Consider the following 13,230-nt stretch of genomic DNA (forward strand, 5'->3'; position numbering starts at 1 on the left):
AGAAGCCTTTGGAATGGTTTTTGAAGGGGAATTATAATGATGAGATTAGCCTGTTGATAAGATCCTTTTGAGCTCCCTGTGAAGAATCTGCTAGCCAATGTCAAAACTGAAGGCAGGGAGTTTAAAAAGCTGCTAGAGGAAATGAGATGAAAGTCGATAGTGACCTAAACTAGGGGGTCTGTCAGTGAGTGCAGATTTTCAATAAATACAGGAGTTAGAATTGATAGACTTGATGATTGTTTGAATGTCAAAGTTGAAGAAGAAGGGGGGTGAGGCAAGGATTCTCAGATTACATCATGGGCAGCTGACTGGCTGGTTGGTTGATGCCATTCACTGATAAAAGAATGAGGAGGAAGGGAATTCCCCAGTGGTCCAGTGGTTAGGACTTGGCGCTCTCACTGCTGCAGACCTGGGTTCAGTCCCTGTCCAGGGAACTAAGATCCCGCAAGCCACTTGGAGTGGCCAAAACAAAACAAACAGGAGGAAAAGCAGATTTGTGGGGAAGGATGATTTGTTCCTTCTTGTCTACTGAGTTTTAGGTGTCTCTGGAAGACAGGAAACTGTTATTTAATGACTACTTATTAGGTACCTGTCCCTGTAGTAGGCACTTTAAAAGATTATCTCATTTACCCCAACAAAAACAGTAGTAGTAACAATAGTAATAATAATACCATCCACCATTGACTGAGCACTTATCATTTGTTAGGAACTGGACACAGTGTATTATCTCCGTCCTCCCCATCATGGAGCATTATTCCCTCCATTTGGCAGATGAGGGACCTGAGTATTCCAGAAGTTGATGCACTTGCTCAAAGGCTTAGGGGCAGTAAGTGCCACAGTAAGGATTCAAAACCTTATGTTTGACTCATAACCTTACATGCCTGACTTGTGCCAGACTGTCTCTCCAAGAGCTATTTGGTATTAACCCATGAAGAAGCCGAAGTTTAGGAAGTCTAATTTGTCATAGAGCTTGTAACCTATAAGTAGAAAAACCAGGACATGACCACTGTCAGACACCAAAGTCCAAGCTTTCTTCTTTATCCAGATAATACTAAAGAGTTATTAATTAGACCCATGTGGATCTGTGACAGTTCTCACTGGTCAGTGGGAAATATGAAAAGTAATAACCACATGGAGAGTTCTTCATAAAGCTAAATTTATTCAGTTTAAAAGACTGTCCTTTAAGATTGTGTCCTACCTAACTTTTTAGTGTTAAAATGGCTTTTCCTACATGACATTGTGGTGGTAATATATGGTGATAGTTGTGGGGAGAGGACTTTAATAGGTTGACCCCTCTTAAATCACTGATATTTGACCATTTCTTGACTCATAAATTAGCAAATTCATATGCTCCAACCTAGTATTCCCTTGCTCTCAATTCCTTGGCCAAAGAAAAGGTAACTCTATAACCTCAAAGTCCTTCTGAAAAATTTCTGGTCTTTGAAATCCCAAAGTCTAAGAAAAATCTATTTTGCTTCATGTTGTGATCCTAGAATCAGGAGTACTTTGCAAATGATTAGATGAAAGCAGGCAAAGACAGAGATTAATAAAAGCTCGCTGTGGTTTTATTTATTTATTTATTTATTAAGTAATTTATTTATTTTTGGCTGTGTTGGGTCTTCATTGTTGCGTGCGGTTCTTCTCTAGTTGCGGCGAGCGGGGGCTATTCTTTGTTGTCATGCGAGGGCTTCTCATTGCGGTGGCTTCTCTTGTTGTGGAGCACGGGCTCTAGGTGAGCGGGCTTCAGTAGTTGCAGCACGTGGGCTTGGTAGTTATGGTGCACGGGCTTAGTTGCTCCATGGCATGTGGGATCTTCCCAGAGGGCTCAAACCCATGTCCCCTGCATTGGCAGGCGGATTCTTAACCACTGCGCCACCAGGGAAGTCCCTGGCTGTGGTTTTAAACCTGATAACTGGGAGGCTGATATTGTCACTAATTTTTTTTTTAAAATGAGAAAAAAAAACAGATCTGTGGGAGAAGATAATGAGTTCAGTGTAGAATTTTAAAGGAATAATATACCACATGACTTCTGATACAGGTTCAGTTTATCAATTTTGACGGCTGTGCTTGATTAAAAATTATTCCTAAGTGTTTTTAAAGTGCTGGCATCCAAGTTTGGGGTAAAAAACAGTTTAAAATGTGTTTCTGATGATTATAGGCTTCTTGTTAAGTCTTACATCCAGGCTGGAATTCTCAGGTGTAATATCCTGCTCATTTTTAAAGCAAGGTCCTGAGCTGTGTGCTTAAAATCCATTTTTATCCCCAGTTTGCTGTCCATCAGGAACTGTAGGATTTCTGGTTCAGCTATGGAAGCCGATGCCACTGTGTGAATATTATTTTCTGTTTCAGATCCAATATGAAAACAGCATCTATAGCAGGAGTGTAGGCGTTCCCTACAGAAGAATGTGTCTGAGTCAGCGCTGGCCTCTCTTTTGTGACAGTATGCAAATTGCCAATGGCAGAGTTCAATTGCATTCAAATATGTGCCATTTTTCACAGCTCATTGTACTTTATGTCTTGTATTTCTGAAAATCACTTGAGATTTGCCTACATGATAAATTTCCCTTTCCCAGTCATAAAGAAAGACAGTAGATCTACAGTCAAGTCTACTTCGTTCACGAAAGTCACGAGAGAAAAGCTTTTGGCTTTTCCTTCCATTCTCTTCCCCTCTGCATCTATAGAGATGTGAGGGTAGCCAGTAAAGTAACCTCATGAACTCAAAGACAGCAGAAATATAAGTACACATTTTTAATACAAATTCACATCTTGGACGTCTGCTAGCTTTCTTTCACTCCCAGCCAATTTAATGGCCTGCTGTGGTGACTTTTTATTCAACTTGGAATTTCATCTTGCCTACAAGGAAGCTATTGCTTACCAGATATTTCTAAATTGAGAAAGTAATCTTATAATTATTCAGCAAGCATGATGGGCCCAGAGAAGCTCTCAGTTGTGACAGCTCAGAGCCCTGAACTCATACTTTCTTACCGGTGTTTGGTGCCCCATCATCTGAATCCCAGAGCTTCGCAGAAATGTTATGATGTTCTTTGAGTCTGTAAAGTTTTCACTTCTCTGGGGAGGGCTTATTTGCTGACATAATTTTAAGATCATATAACCTAAAACCTATGTTGATTATCTTATCTTTCAAAGAAAGCAGAAAATAAGTGAGTATATTGAAGGCCTGTTATATCCCCAGCGCTGTGCAAGCCACAGGGCATATCACAGTGAGCATGACACATTAGTCTTCCCTTCAGAAAGCTTTCAGAACTGCTGAGAATAATGGCAGCTAACTCTGTCACTGCATTTACTACGTGCTCCAAAAGGCATCATTCTAAGTGTATTAATTCATATTTTATATGAGATCAAGCCTATTATTATCGTCATTTTATGGATTAGGAAACTGAGGCACAGAGACACTCAACTAAGAAGTGTCACAGCCTGGATCTGTATCTGACTTTAAATAAATGACTTAGTGTTGACGAGTACTATTGAAGGGAAAGTTAAGATGCTGTGGGAGCTTTTGCTTATGTGATTTCACCTGATCCAGGTGGGTAGATGAGTGGGTAAGAATTAGGGTGGGACTGATCTAGGCAAAAGTTGTCCTTTTAGGATGAGCAACTTTCTTTAGTTTGTTGTCTTGTACTCAGTTCACTTCATCTCTATTTACAGACTCACTCCAGTGAGTTTGTTATTCTGATCGTTTCTGGGCTCCACCTCATTTTAATCAGAAGTCTCTTGGTTGCAAGTGGTAAAACCTCAACTTGACCTTATAGACAGAAGGGGAAATTCACTGATAGGCTACAGGTTCTTTTTACATAACTGCAGGAAGGGACAGTTGGAACCAGAGACCTGGTGCTGGCAGAGGTGACTCTGCACATTTGTCTGACTCTCTTCTACTTCAAACTGGCTTCCTCAGCATGGGGCGAGCATGGCTGTCTATGGCTCCTAAGCCTCTCTGCCAGAAAGGGGCTGGCTCTCTGCCCTTGGGTCCACTTTGGAAAATCTATAGGATGTTCTTGTGCGGTTCGGGTGTCCACACTTGGACCAGTTACCGTGGCCAGACAGACAGACATGTTGAGTACCCAGCTTTGGGACAGAAGTCAACCAGCTTTGGTGATTGTAAGCTGGATATCAATCCCATTATTATCTATTATAAAGAACATTCCCAGTGTCGCCTTTTATGTCCACCCCTCTGAAGCTCCTTCTCTTGATCAGAGTAATTTGCCTGGCCCACCAAGCATTTTCTTTCAGGGGCTCATAGTGCTGCGCTGAGGATTGTAACATAATGCACACAGAATGTGTCATATCAGTATGTTTCATGAAATGAGAAGATCTTTCCACACTCCTTCCTCAGTCTTCTTACTTAGAGGTCCCCTGTGCAAAGTCTACACCTTAAAATGTCCCAGAACCTCATCTTTGAAGGCATTAAGAGCTCCCTTGGAACAATAGTTGGGAGATTAGTAAGTTCTAAATTTAATTGTAAACACGAAGGAAAGTGACTCACCCAAGGTCACTGCAGTGGCAAGTGCCATGAATTTTGTTTTTCCTGCCCAGGCTCGAAATAAGCAGGCATGCCTTGTTCCGACTTGTTGAATCTAAAAATGGAATCAGTATGTTGAGGCCAACTCCTGGGAATCTTGTATGAATTATTGGGAGGAAGTGAGCCTTTCCCTGTCACTGTGGTTTACCCCTCGGTTAAGGGCAGGGACTTTGGAGCAAGATGTGTCTTTGTTAAGTTCTGGCCTGGCATATACTTTGTTTTGTTTTGTTTTTAAATTTTATTTTAATTTTATTTATTTTTACTTTTGGCTGTGTTGGGTCTTTGTTGCTGCGCGCGGGCTTTCTCTAGTTGCGGCGAGTGGGGGCTACTCTTTGTTGCGGTGCACAGGCTTCTCATTGTGGTGGCTTCTCTTGTTGGGAGCGTGGGCTCTAGGCACATGGGCTTCAGTAGTTGTGGCACGCGGGCTCAGTAGTTGTGGCACGTGGGCTCAGTAGTTGTGGCTCACGGGCTCTAGAGTTCAGGCTCAGTAGTTGTGGTGCACGGGCTTAGTTGCTCCGCGGCACGTGGGATCTTCCCGGACCAGGGCTCGAACCTGTGTCCCCTGCATTGGCAGGCGGATTCTTAACCACTGCACCACCAGAGAAGCCCCCTGGCATATACTATGGATTCTCTGTACCTCCGTTACTTCAACTCTAAAATGAGGATGATAGAAGTACCTAACACATAGATCTGTTGTGTACATTGACATCTAAAATATGTAACCTGGGCTTCCCTGGTGGTGCAGTGGTTTGGAATCCACCTGCCAATGCAGGGGACACGGGTTCGAGCCCTGATCTTGGAAGACCCCACATGCCGCGGAGCAGCTAAGCCCGTGTGCCACAACTACTGAAGCCCGCACGTCTAGAGCCCATGCTCCGCAACAAGAGAAGCCACCGCAATGAGAAGCCCACGCACCGCAATGAAAAGTAGACCCCACTCGCTACAACTAGAGAAAGCCCGCGTGCAGTGATGAAGATCGCAGCCAAAAATAGATAAAAATAAATAGATTTTTAAAAAATCCCCAGAAAATTAAAAAAATAAAAATGAAAAAAAAATATTAACCTACCTGGCTTGGTAACTGGCAACCGTGCTCCGTAAGTTCTAGCGATTGTTTTATCACCATCATGTAATGGCTCCATCCCTTGGACCAGAGGTTTAAGGGTAATCAGTATAAGAGATGGGACATTGTGGTAGGCCAGATGCTTTTCAGAGCTCTGATTTCATCCTTCCACATTTTTGAGGACAAGATAAGAGAAAGAGAAGGAAATTAATACCTCTTGGGCACCTGCTATCTGCCACATACCTTCACACATATATCTTTCAGTTGTAATTCAATATTTCCGTAATTATTTTTCTAGTTTCTGTCTCACCAGATATGTACATGTCATAAGTGCAAGGCTCCATTAGTCTTTTCTCACAGCACAGAGCAGGTGCTCAACAAGCACATGTTGAACTCAACTTTGATGGCAACGCTTCATTCAGGTAGCGGTTACAGCATTCTCACTGTTGGGAGAAATGAAGGTTTCTAAGCATTACTGCTGCTAATAAGTAGTGGAACCAATCTGAACCCGGGTTTTTCTCGCTGCTATTCCAGTGCCCTTTCTTTTTATTTACAAGTGCAAATGAAGACAAGTTCTACTATTAGTAGTACCCTATGTCATATGCAAATTGGGTTTTAAAGTGTTTAGCTGGGGAAGTCAGCTCCTTTGTCACATTGCTGGTTAATCTGGGTTTAAACAAAGGTAGAATTGCAGACCTCTGCAGTATCATTTTCAAATAGAGGCACTTTTTGGTCTTCCTAAGGCCATTTGATCCACACTGGAGGGAACAACACCAGTGGTTTCCGTTTATAAGGTAGTTTAGAGTTCTTATTCTGAAAATTCCCATGAGCACCATTTACTGACTTTCCCATGTCTTTCTTCTCTGTTTTCAGCTGTGATCCTTTAAAAAAGAGGCCACAGGGTCACCTTCACTGTGTGCCCTTCCTTTCATGGCTGGCTCTGAAATCCACCCAGGTGCATTTAAGCTTTAAGTTTCCGAACTTTGATTCATTTAGCACTAGCCCTTTATCAAGCTTATATTCTATTCTGCCATATGTTTAAGAAACAAATAAGACAAAATCAATGATATTAGTATATGAGAGACAAACACATAAGATTTTTAAATATATATAATGTTACAAAAAAATAGTGATAAAATAAATTGGTCATGCTGTGAAGGGGCACCACCCAGGGGCTCAGGGAAGAATTAAGGGAAGAGGTAATTTTAAAATTCTTTTTTTTTTAAAAAAAAAAATTATTTTATTTATTTATTTTTGGCTGTGTTGGGTCTTCGTTGTGGTGCACAGGCTTCTCATTGCAGTGGCTTCTCTTGTTGCGGACCACAGGCTCTAGGCACATGGGCTTCAGTAGTTGTGGCACGCAGGCTCAGTAGTTGTGGTTCGTGGGCTCTAGAGCACAGGCTCAGTAGTTGTGGCACGTGGACTTAGTTGCTCCACGGCATGTGGGATCTTCCCGGACTAGGGCTCGAACCCGTGTCCCCTGCATTGGCAGGTGGATTCTTAACTCCTGGGCCACCAGGGAAGTCCCTAAAATTCTTTTTATGTCACATAATCTGTTTAGGAGCAAAGTTAAAAAAAAACAAAAAGCTAGGAATGAGGGAGAGGAGTTCTAGGATCTTTCTTCCATATGGGGGAAATAAGAGAGTATCTAAATGAGAGATAGTTCTGGTCCTAAAAAATGTTACAAGTAAGCAGCTAGGGGTACTCACAGTCATCCAGGAGTCCTAGGCTGTAGTCTCAGGATATTACATGGTGGGGTTAAATCTCTCAGGTTAGAAACTAATAGGGAATTGAGGAGACAAAAATGAACTTATAACCTAATCTAGTAATAATGAATGGCTGGGCATAATCTGATCATTATCTATTGTATTGTTGCAATTCTGATGGGAGCCTTTTGAAGAAAGAGTATATCAGGGCTTCCCTGGTGGCACAGTGGTTAAGAATCTGCCTGCCAATGCAGGGGACATGAGTTCGAGCCCTGGTTCGGGAAGATCCCACATGCCACGGAGCAACTAAGCCTGTGCGCCACAACTACTGAGCCCGAGTGCCACAACTACTGAAGCCCGCGTGCCTAGAGTCCATGCTCTGCAACAAGAGAAGCCACGCAATGAGACGCCCGGGCACCGCAACGAAGAGTAGCCCCTGCTCGGTGCAACTACAGAAGAGCCCGCGCTCAGCAACAAAGACCCAACGCAGCCAAAAATAAATAATTAATTAATTAATTAAAAAAAAAAGAGTATATCAATATGCCCAGAAAAGAAACCAGGGTGGGGGTGGGAGTGGTGATGTCAAATAGTACACCAGTGTTCCCCAAAGGAGAAAGTGTCCTGTCCAGGTAATTGTTTTCACCAACCCTATAGCAGAGTTAGGAACATGGGTTTATCATAGGTTGATTTCATTTACTATCATCATTAGCATCTTTATTAAATACTTGCTGTTTGCCAGGTACCATGCTTAGTGCTTTTCATGTATTGCTCCATTTAATCCTTTCAACATCCCTATTGTATAACTATTCTTATTTTTTTCCCGTTTTATATATGAAGAAACTCAGGCTTGGAGAGGTCAGATAACCTGCTCAGGATTTCAGAGCTTTTAAGTTGAGGAGCTAGGGTCACAAACTGCTAACACTCTACTATACAAGTCACACCTTTCCTCTCACCTTGAGATAGATTACCTATCTGCCAACTGTGTACTAGACCCTCTGCCTGGGTGTCTCTCAGACATTTACCAATGGCCAAGTAAACCCATCCTTTCTCCTATCCAGATCAGTCTCTCTCTGTGTTCCCTGCCTTGTCCAAGCAAAAATGCATGAGTTCATGCCTTAGAGTAAACCATCATATAATAATTTCCCCTGTAAATTGCCTGTAAAAAAGGATGAGATATGGTGGGAGGCAGACAAGCATCTGGTCAATTTATCACTGTCATCATTTGTTTCAACTAACTGTCCTTTAACTATGCATCAGTTTCACATGTGTTTTGATAGTTTGCATCTCTCCTAAGTCTGAAGTCTGCACTTCTCCATGGAGTTCAGAACTAACTTTTATCTCCCAGTGTCTTTAGTGAGTGTACATTTTTGCCTCTAATTGGATATTTTAAGGGGAAAGAAATTCTAATAACAGGACTTGAACCCTGAAAGGGTTCAAGAAGAAAAATCTCTGGCTGAAATGACCATCAAAAGGTATCTGATAGGCTTAAAGCCTGACAGATCTGAAAGGGCCAACAAAGCATTTGGAAATGACAAGCCTGTGTTCATTTCTGAGAGTTAGTCCAGGTGGATGAATAGAACTCTTCTGCCTGGTGTGTTGGTCATTTATGTAGTAGCTTCAAGCCCCATGAAATGGTGCTTGACTGCTGAATTTGGAGAGTACAGTTGAGCCTACAGTTGTAATACCGGTAACTGGCCGTATCTTTTACATTTTAGGAAGACATCTCCCAAGTGGTTGGTCAAGATGTGGTGGCAGGTCAGCAGAAGGCACTGGAATGTCCAACTGACAGTGTACGTAACTGACCCTTTATGTTTGCTCTACTCGGATGGTGTGTGTTATAAATGGGTTCCAGAAGGAAAGGAGATGGTTGCAATGAAATCTGATCCTTTATTACTTGGCGGGAAGTTAAGGTGTGTCTTTCAACCTGAAGTCAACCCACAACTGTATCACCGATCCTGTGCAGGATGTGTGGAAATATCCTTTGTATGTCTTCCTGTACCAACACCCTAAGCAGGTGTTTAAAAGTGAGGCATCTCTGAAAACACACTTGCACCTAAATTCTGAGAGCCCCATGTCTTACATAATGTCATGAATAAAAATTTTAAGAAGGAGAGTTTGTAGTTGTGTAGAATTATAAATGCAATAACAAGTGTTCCTTGTATTTATATAGTTTTTCTTCTTAAAAAACTATAAGTTTCTATCTGTCAAATTTTTGTCCTTTTTTTGCTATTGAACATTTTTTTGTGTTGCTAAAATTTACATTATTACTATATTAACTGTTTTTGTGTTTAAGGAACTATAGATTACTAGAGCTTACAAGAAATATATGTTATTTCAAACATTGCCAAAGAAAATGCCTTTGTAAAGTATCCAAAATTATATGCTAAAAACCTAAATAAAAACAAGTAGGTGTAGAAAGAACCTTAAAAATAAGGTTCAACTGAAAAAAATTCACTTCAACTGAAAGTTGTAAGCAATTTTTTAAAATTTAGAACCAGATTTTTTTTTTTTACTTTATGTAATATATTTGCAAATAGTATTAATGTGCTAGTACTTTACATACTGCCACTTATCTCAAGACATATATCAAACATCTCTAAAATTTTATAACCATAGAATTTTAGAACTGGCGTGAATCTACACATCCTCTGGCCTTTCATTTCCCTGCTGAAAAGTGAGAACTTAAATATCTAAGTCATTCTCCTTTCAGAAAGTGATTATTACCCTTTTCTATAGCTGCAGAAGAGAAATGACCCAGAGATCATTGGGCAACATCTGCAGTGAAACTGTGTCAGCTCAGCATAAACAACTTCCCAACCGTTTGAGCTGTGACAAAAGGAATGAGATTCTTTGTGGAAATGGAATTTTTCATCCCTGAAGGTTTTCAGTCAGAAGCTGGCTGATCATTTATTAATATGTTATCAAAGGACATAAAAACATTAGTAGCTATTATTAATTGAACTTCTAAGTTATTCCTGGAATAGTGATAGGTTTATTTATGTACTTTTATCTTCAGTCTCTACAACAACCTTGCAAGGTATAGAGGTACCACCACCAATTTACAGATGAGGACATTTAGGAGGTTGAGTGGCTTGCCTGTGATCACACAGCTAATTAGTGATAGAAAACTCAGTCTGTCTTCTTTTGAGTAGTGATTTTTTTTTCTTATCATGAAGATCTGATGAAGTGTAGACTCTTTCCCCAGAAAAACACTGGTAAGTATAACTTTGATACAACCGCAGAGGTTTTATAGTTCCTGGAATTCCCTCTATAAATCTCTTAGAAACCCATTTATCTTGTGTTAAGAATCCATGATTTAACTAAAAAATAAGTTTCAACTTAAAAAACAAACACCCACCCCCAAAAAAAACACTTGACTGAGCTCCACACCCCTAGTGCCAATTTCTTTGGTCTAGAATGGGGGTTCCAGCATTCATAAATTTAAAAGGCTCCTTAGCAGTTTCTGTTATGAAGACAGGGTTGAGAACCCCTGGTTTAGTTAGGCTGGATGACTTATAAAGTCCACTCCAACTCTGATGTTCGAATACAGTAACATTCAACAGCAAATCCAATCTGTCTTCTCCTTTTTTTTTTTTTTTTATAAATATACCTCTTTTTAATTTTTTTTTATTGATTGATTGATTTCTCTTTTTTTTTGGCTGTGTTGGGTCTTCGTTTCTGTGCCAGGGCTTTCTCTAGCTGCAGCAAGCAGGGGCCACTCTTCATCGCGGTGCGTGGGCCTCTCACCATCGTGGCCTCTCCCGTTGCGGAGCACAGGCTCCAGACACACAGGCTCAGCAGTTGTGGCCCACGGGCCCAGTTGCTCCGTGGCATGTGGGATCCTCCCAGACCAGGGCTCGAACCCGTGTCCCCTGCACCGGCAGGCAGACCCTCAAGCACTGCACCACCAGGGAAGCCCCTGTCTTCTTTTTTTAAAAAAATTTTTTTTGAATTTTTGGATTTTATTTTATTTAGTTTTTTATACAGCAGGTTCTTATTAGTTATATCTATTTTATTATTTATTTATTTATTTATTTTTATACAGCAGGTTCTTATTAGTTATCCATTTTATACACATCAGTGTATACATGTCAATCCCAATCACCCAATTCATCCCACCACCACCCCCACCCCCCTGCCGCTTTCCCCCCTTGGTGTCCCTACGTTTGTTCTCTACATCTGTGTCTCAATTCCTGCCCTGCAAACCGGTTCATCTGTACCATTTTTCTAGGTTCCACATATATGCGTTAATATATGATATTTGTTTTTCTCTTTCTGACTTACTTCACTCTGTATGACAGTCTCTAGATCCATCCACGTCTCTACAAATGACCCAATTTAATAAATTTTTTTTATATAATTTTTAAAGGTTACAGTCTACAAATCCAAGTTTTCTAATCTTTCATACTTGGTAGTTTGGTTTTATGTCAGTGAATGAGTCGTGGTAGCTGTGTTCACCCATCACCACGTCTACCAACAAGTGGTCTGCCTCTGAACATATGTTTGTTTCACTTGGTTTCTGTGGACTACTTCCTTATTTTTTCAACCCATGTCTGTTAGAAACCTACCTAGTACGCACAATGAAATGGATGTTGCATGAACTGGGAAATAAAGATGAGCAACAAACATTCCCTGCTGATAATAAAAGTCATGATGTAGGGATGACTGTCTCTTGTGCTTTTCTGTTTTAAAATTCACACCATTTTTCATAAAAGAACTCTGTAGCTGGCATTTAGTTTTATTATCAATTTTCTTTCTCGAGATTCTACAAAGGAAAGGTGACATAAGTACTGTGTGAGTTAAGATTATGTTCAGTTGCTGCAAGAAGTTTCTCTTTTACATAACGGTGTGGCTGTGATCAGTTTGGGGATGACATGGTGTCTCCATGGTGTCACGGACCCAAGCGCCTCTTATCTGATTACTGTACCATTATTTGATTACTCTGCCATCCTCAAACTATAGCATCCGTTTTTTTGGTCTAAGACTGCTGCTCCAGTTATTAGCATTGCATCCACATTTCATCTAAAGAAGGGGAAGGCAGGATTGTTCTCCTTAAGAAAATGACCTGAAAATTGTACAGTTCATGTTTGTTTACATTCCATTGATCATAGACTAGTCTGTGGTCATGTCTGGCTTCAAGGAGGCTGGGAAGTGTGGTCTTTAGAGTAATTGGATATTTAGGTGGTTCCATTGTTCAGTTTTCTCATAGTAACCCCTAGTTTGTCATTTTTTCACTTTCTTCTTTTTAGAATCACTGAAAATATATATTCAAAAAAGTCTTTTTAAATAAGTGTACAGTCATTATTAAATGATGGTGATAGAAAAACTGCAGAGAAAAAAAAAAAGAACATCAGTAGAATCATAACCTAGCAACTGTTTGATAAAACACTTTAAACTTGCAACATTCTTCAAATGCCGACTTTTAGTCCTACTTCTTCCTCTAATTAGCTGTATGATTTCAGATGTCACTTGACATTTGTGTCTTGGTTTCTTTATCTGTAAAACAGAGTAATATTGTCTAATTGTCAAGGTTATTCTCATGATTAAATGAATTCATGGGTATAGAAGTGTTTTTGAAAACTGGAAAGCACAATACAGATATACAATGAGTGGTATTGCTTTTCTTGTTACATACTGCACAGTGCCTTGTATTGAGGCGTAGACTTCCACTGATGGAATCTTGGGGTGTTATTGTTCTGGAGCAGTTACCTTGATCCTATTTCTGGACTCCAGGGACAGTCTGGTGCTTCACTGCCTCCACCAGAATCTTCCAGCTGGGGATGGGTTTCCTGGCTAACTACAGATCCAAAAGGCAGGCCAGGTCACTACCTATATTTCTTAACTGCCTGTTAAGCAAGCATGGAGTCCTTTTGGTTTTTCTTAGTTTTCTAATACTAATATTCATTAGAGATATTATCAACAAAAAT

General features: G+C 40.5%; 1 protein-coding gene across 12 annotated transcripts in view; it reads left to right on the forward strand.

Annotated features, from left to right (window-relative positions):
- PATJ (PATJ crumbs cell polarity complex component) overlaps positions 1–13,230 on the forward strand; it is a 352,223-nt gene that overhangs the window by 269,874 nt on the left and 69,119 nt on the right. For all 12 annotated transcript variants that reach the window (XM_059923762.1, XM_059923772.1, XM_059923791.1 and 9 more), the window contains one exon: positions 9,019–9,093. In XM_059923762.1, coding sequence (XP_059779745.1) covers positions 9,019–9,093 — 75 coding nt within the window. The remainder of the gene's footprint in view (positions 1–9,018; positions 9,094–13,230) is intronic.

Source organism: Balaenoptera ricei, chromosome 1 (genome assembly GCF_028023285.1).
Source record: "Balaenoptera ricei isolate mBalRic1 chromosome 1, mBalRic1.hap2, whole genome shotgun sequence".
NCBI classification, from domain to species: domain Eukaryota; kingdom Metazoa; phylum Chordata; class Mammalia; order Artiodactyla; family Balaenopteridae; genus Balaenoptera; species Balaenoptera ricei.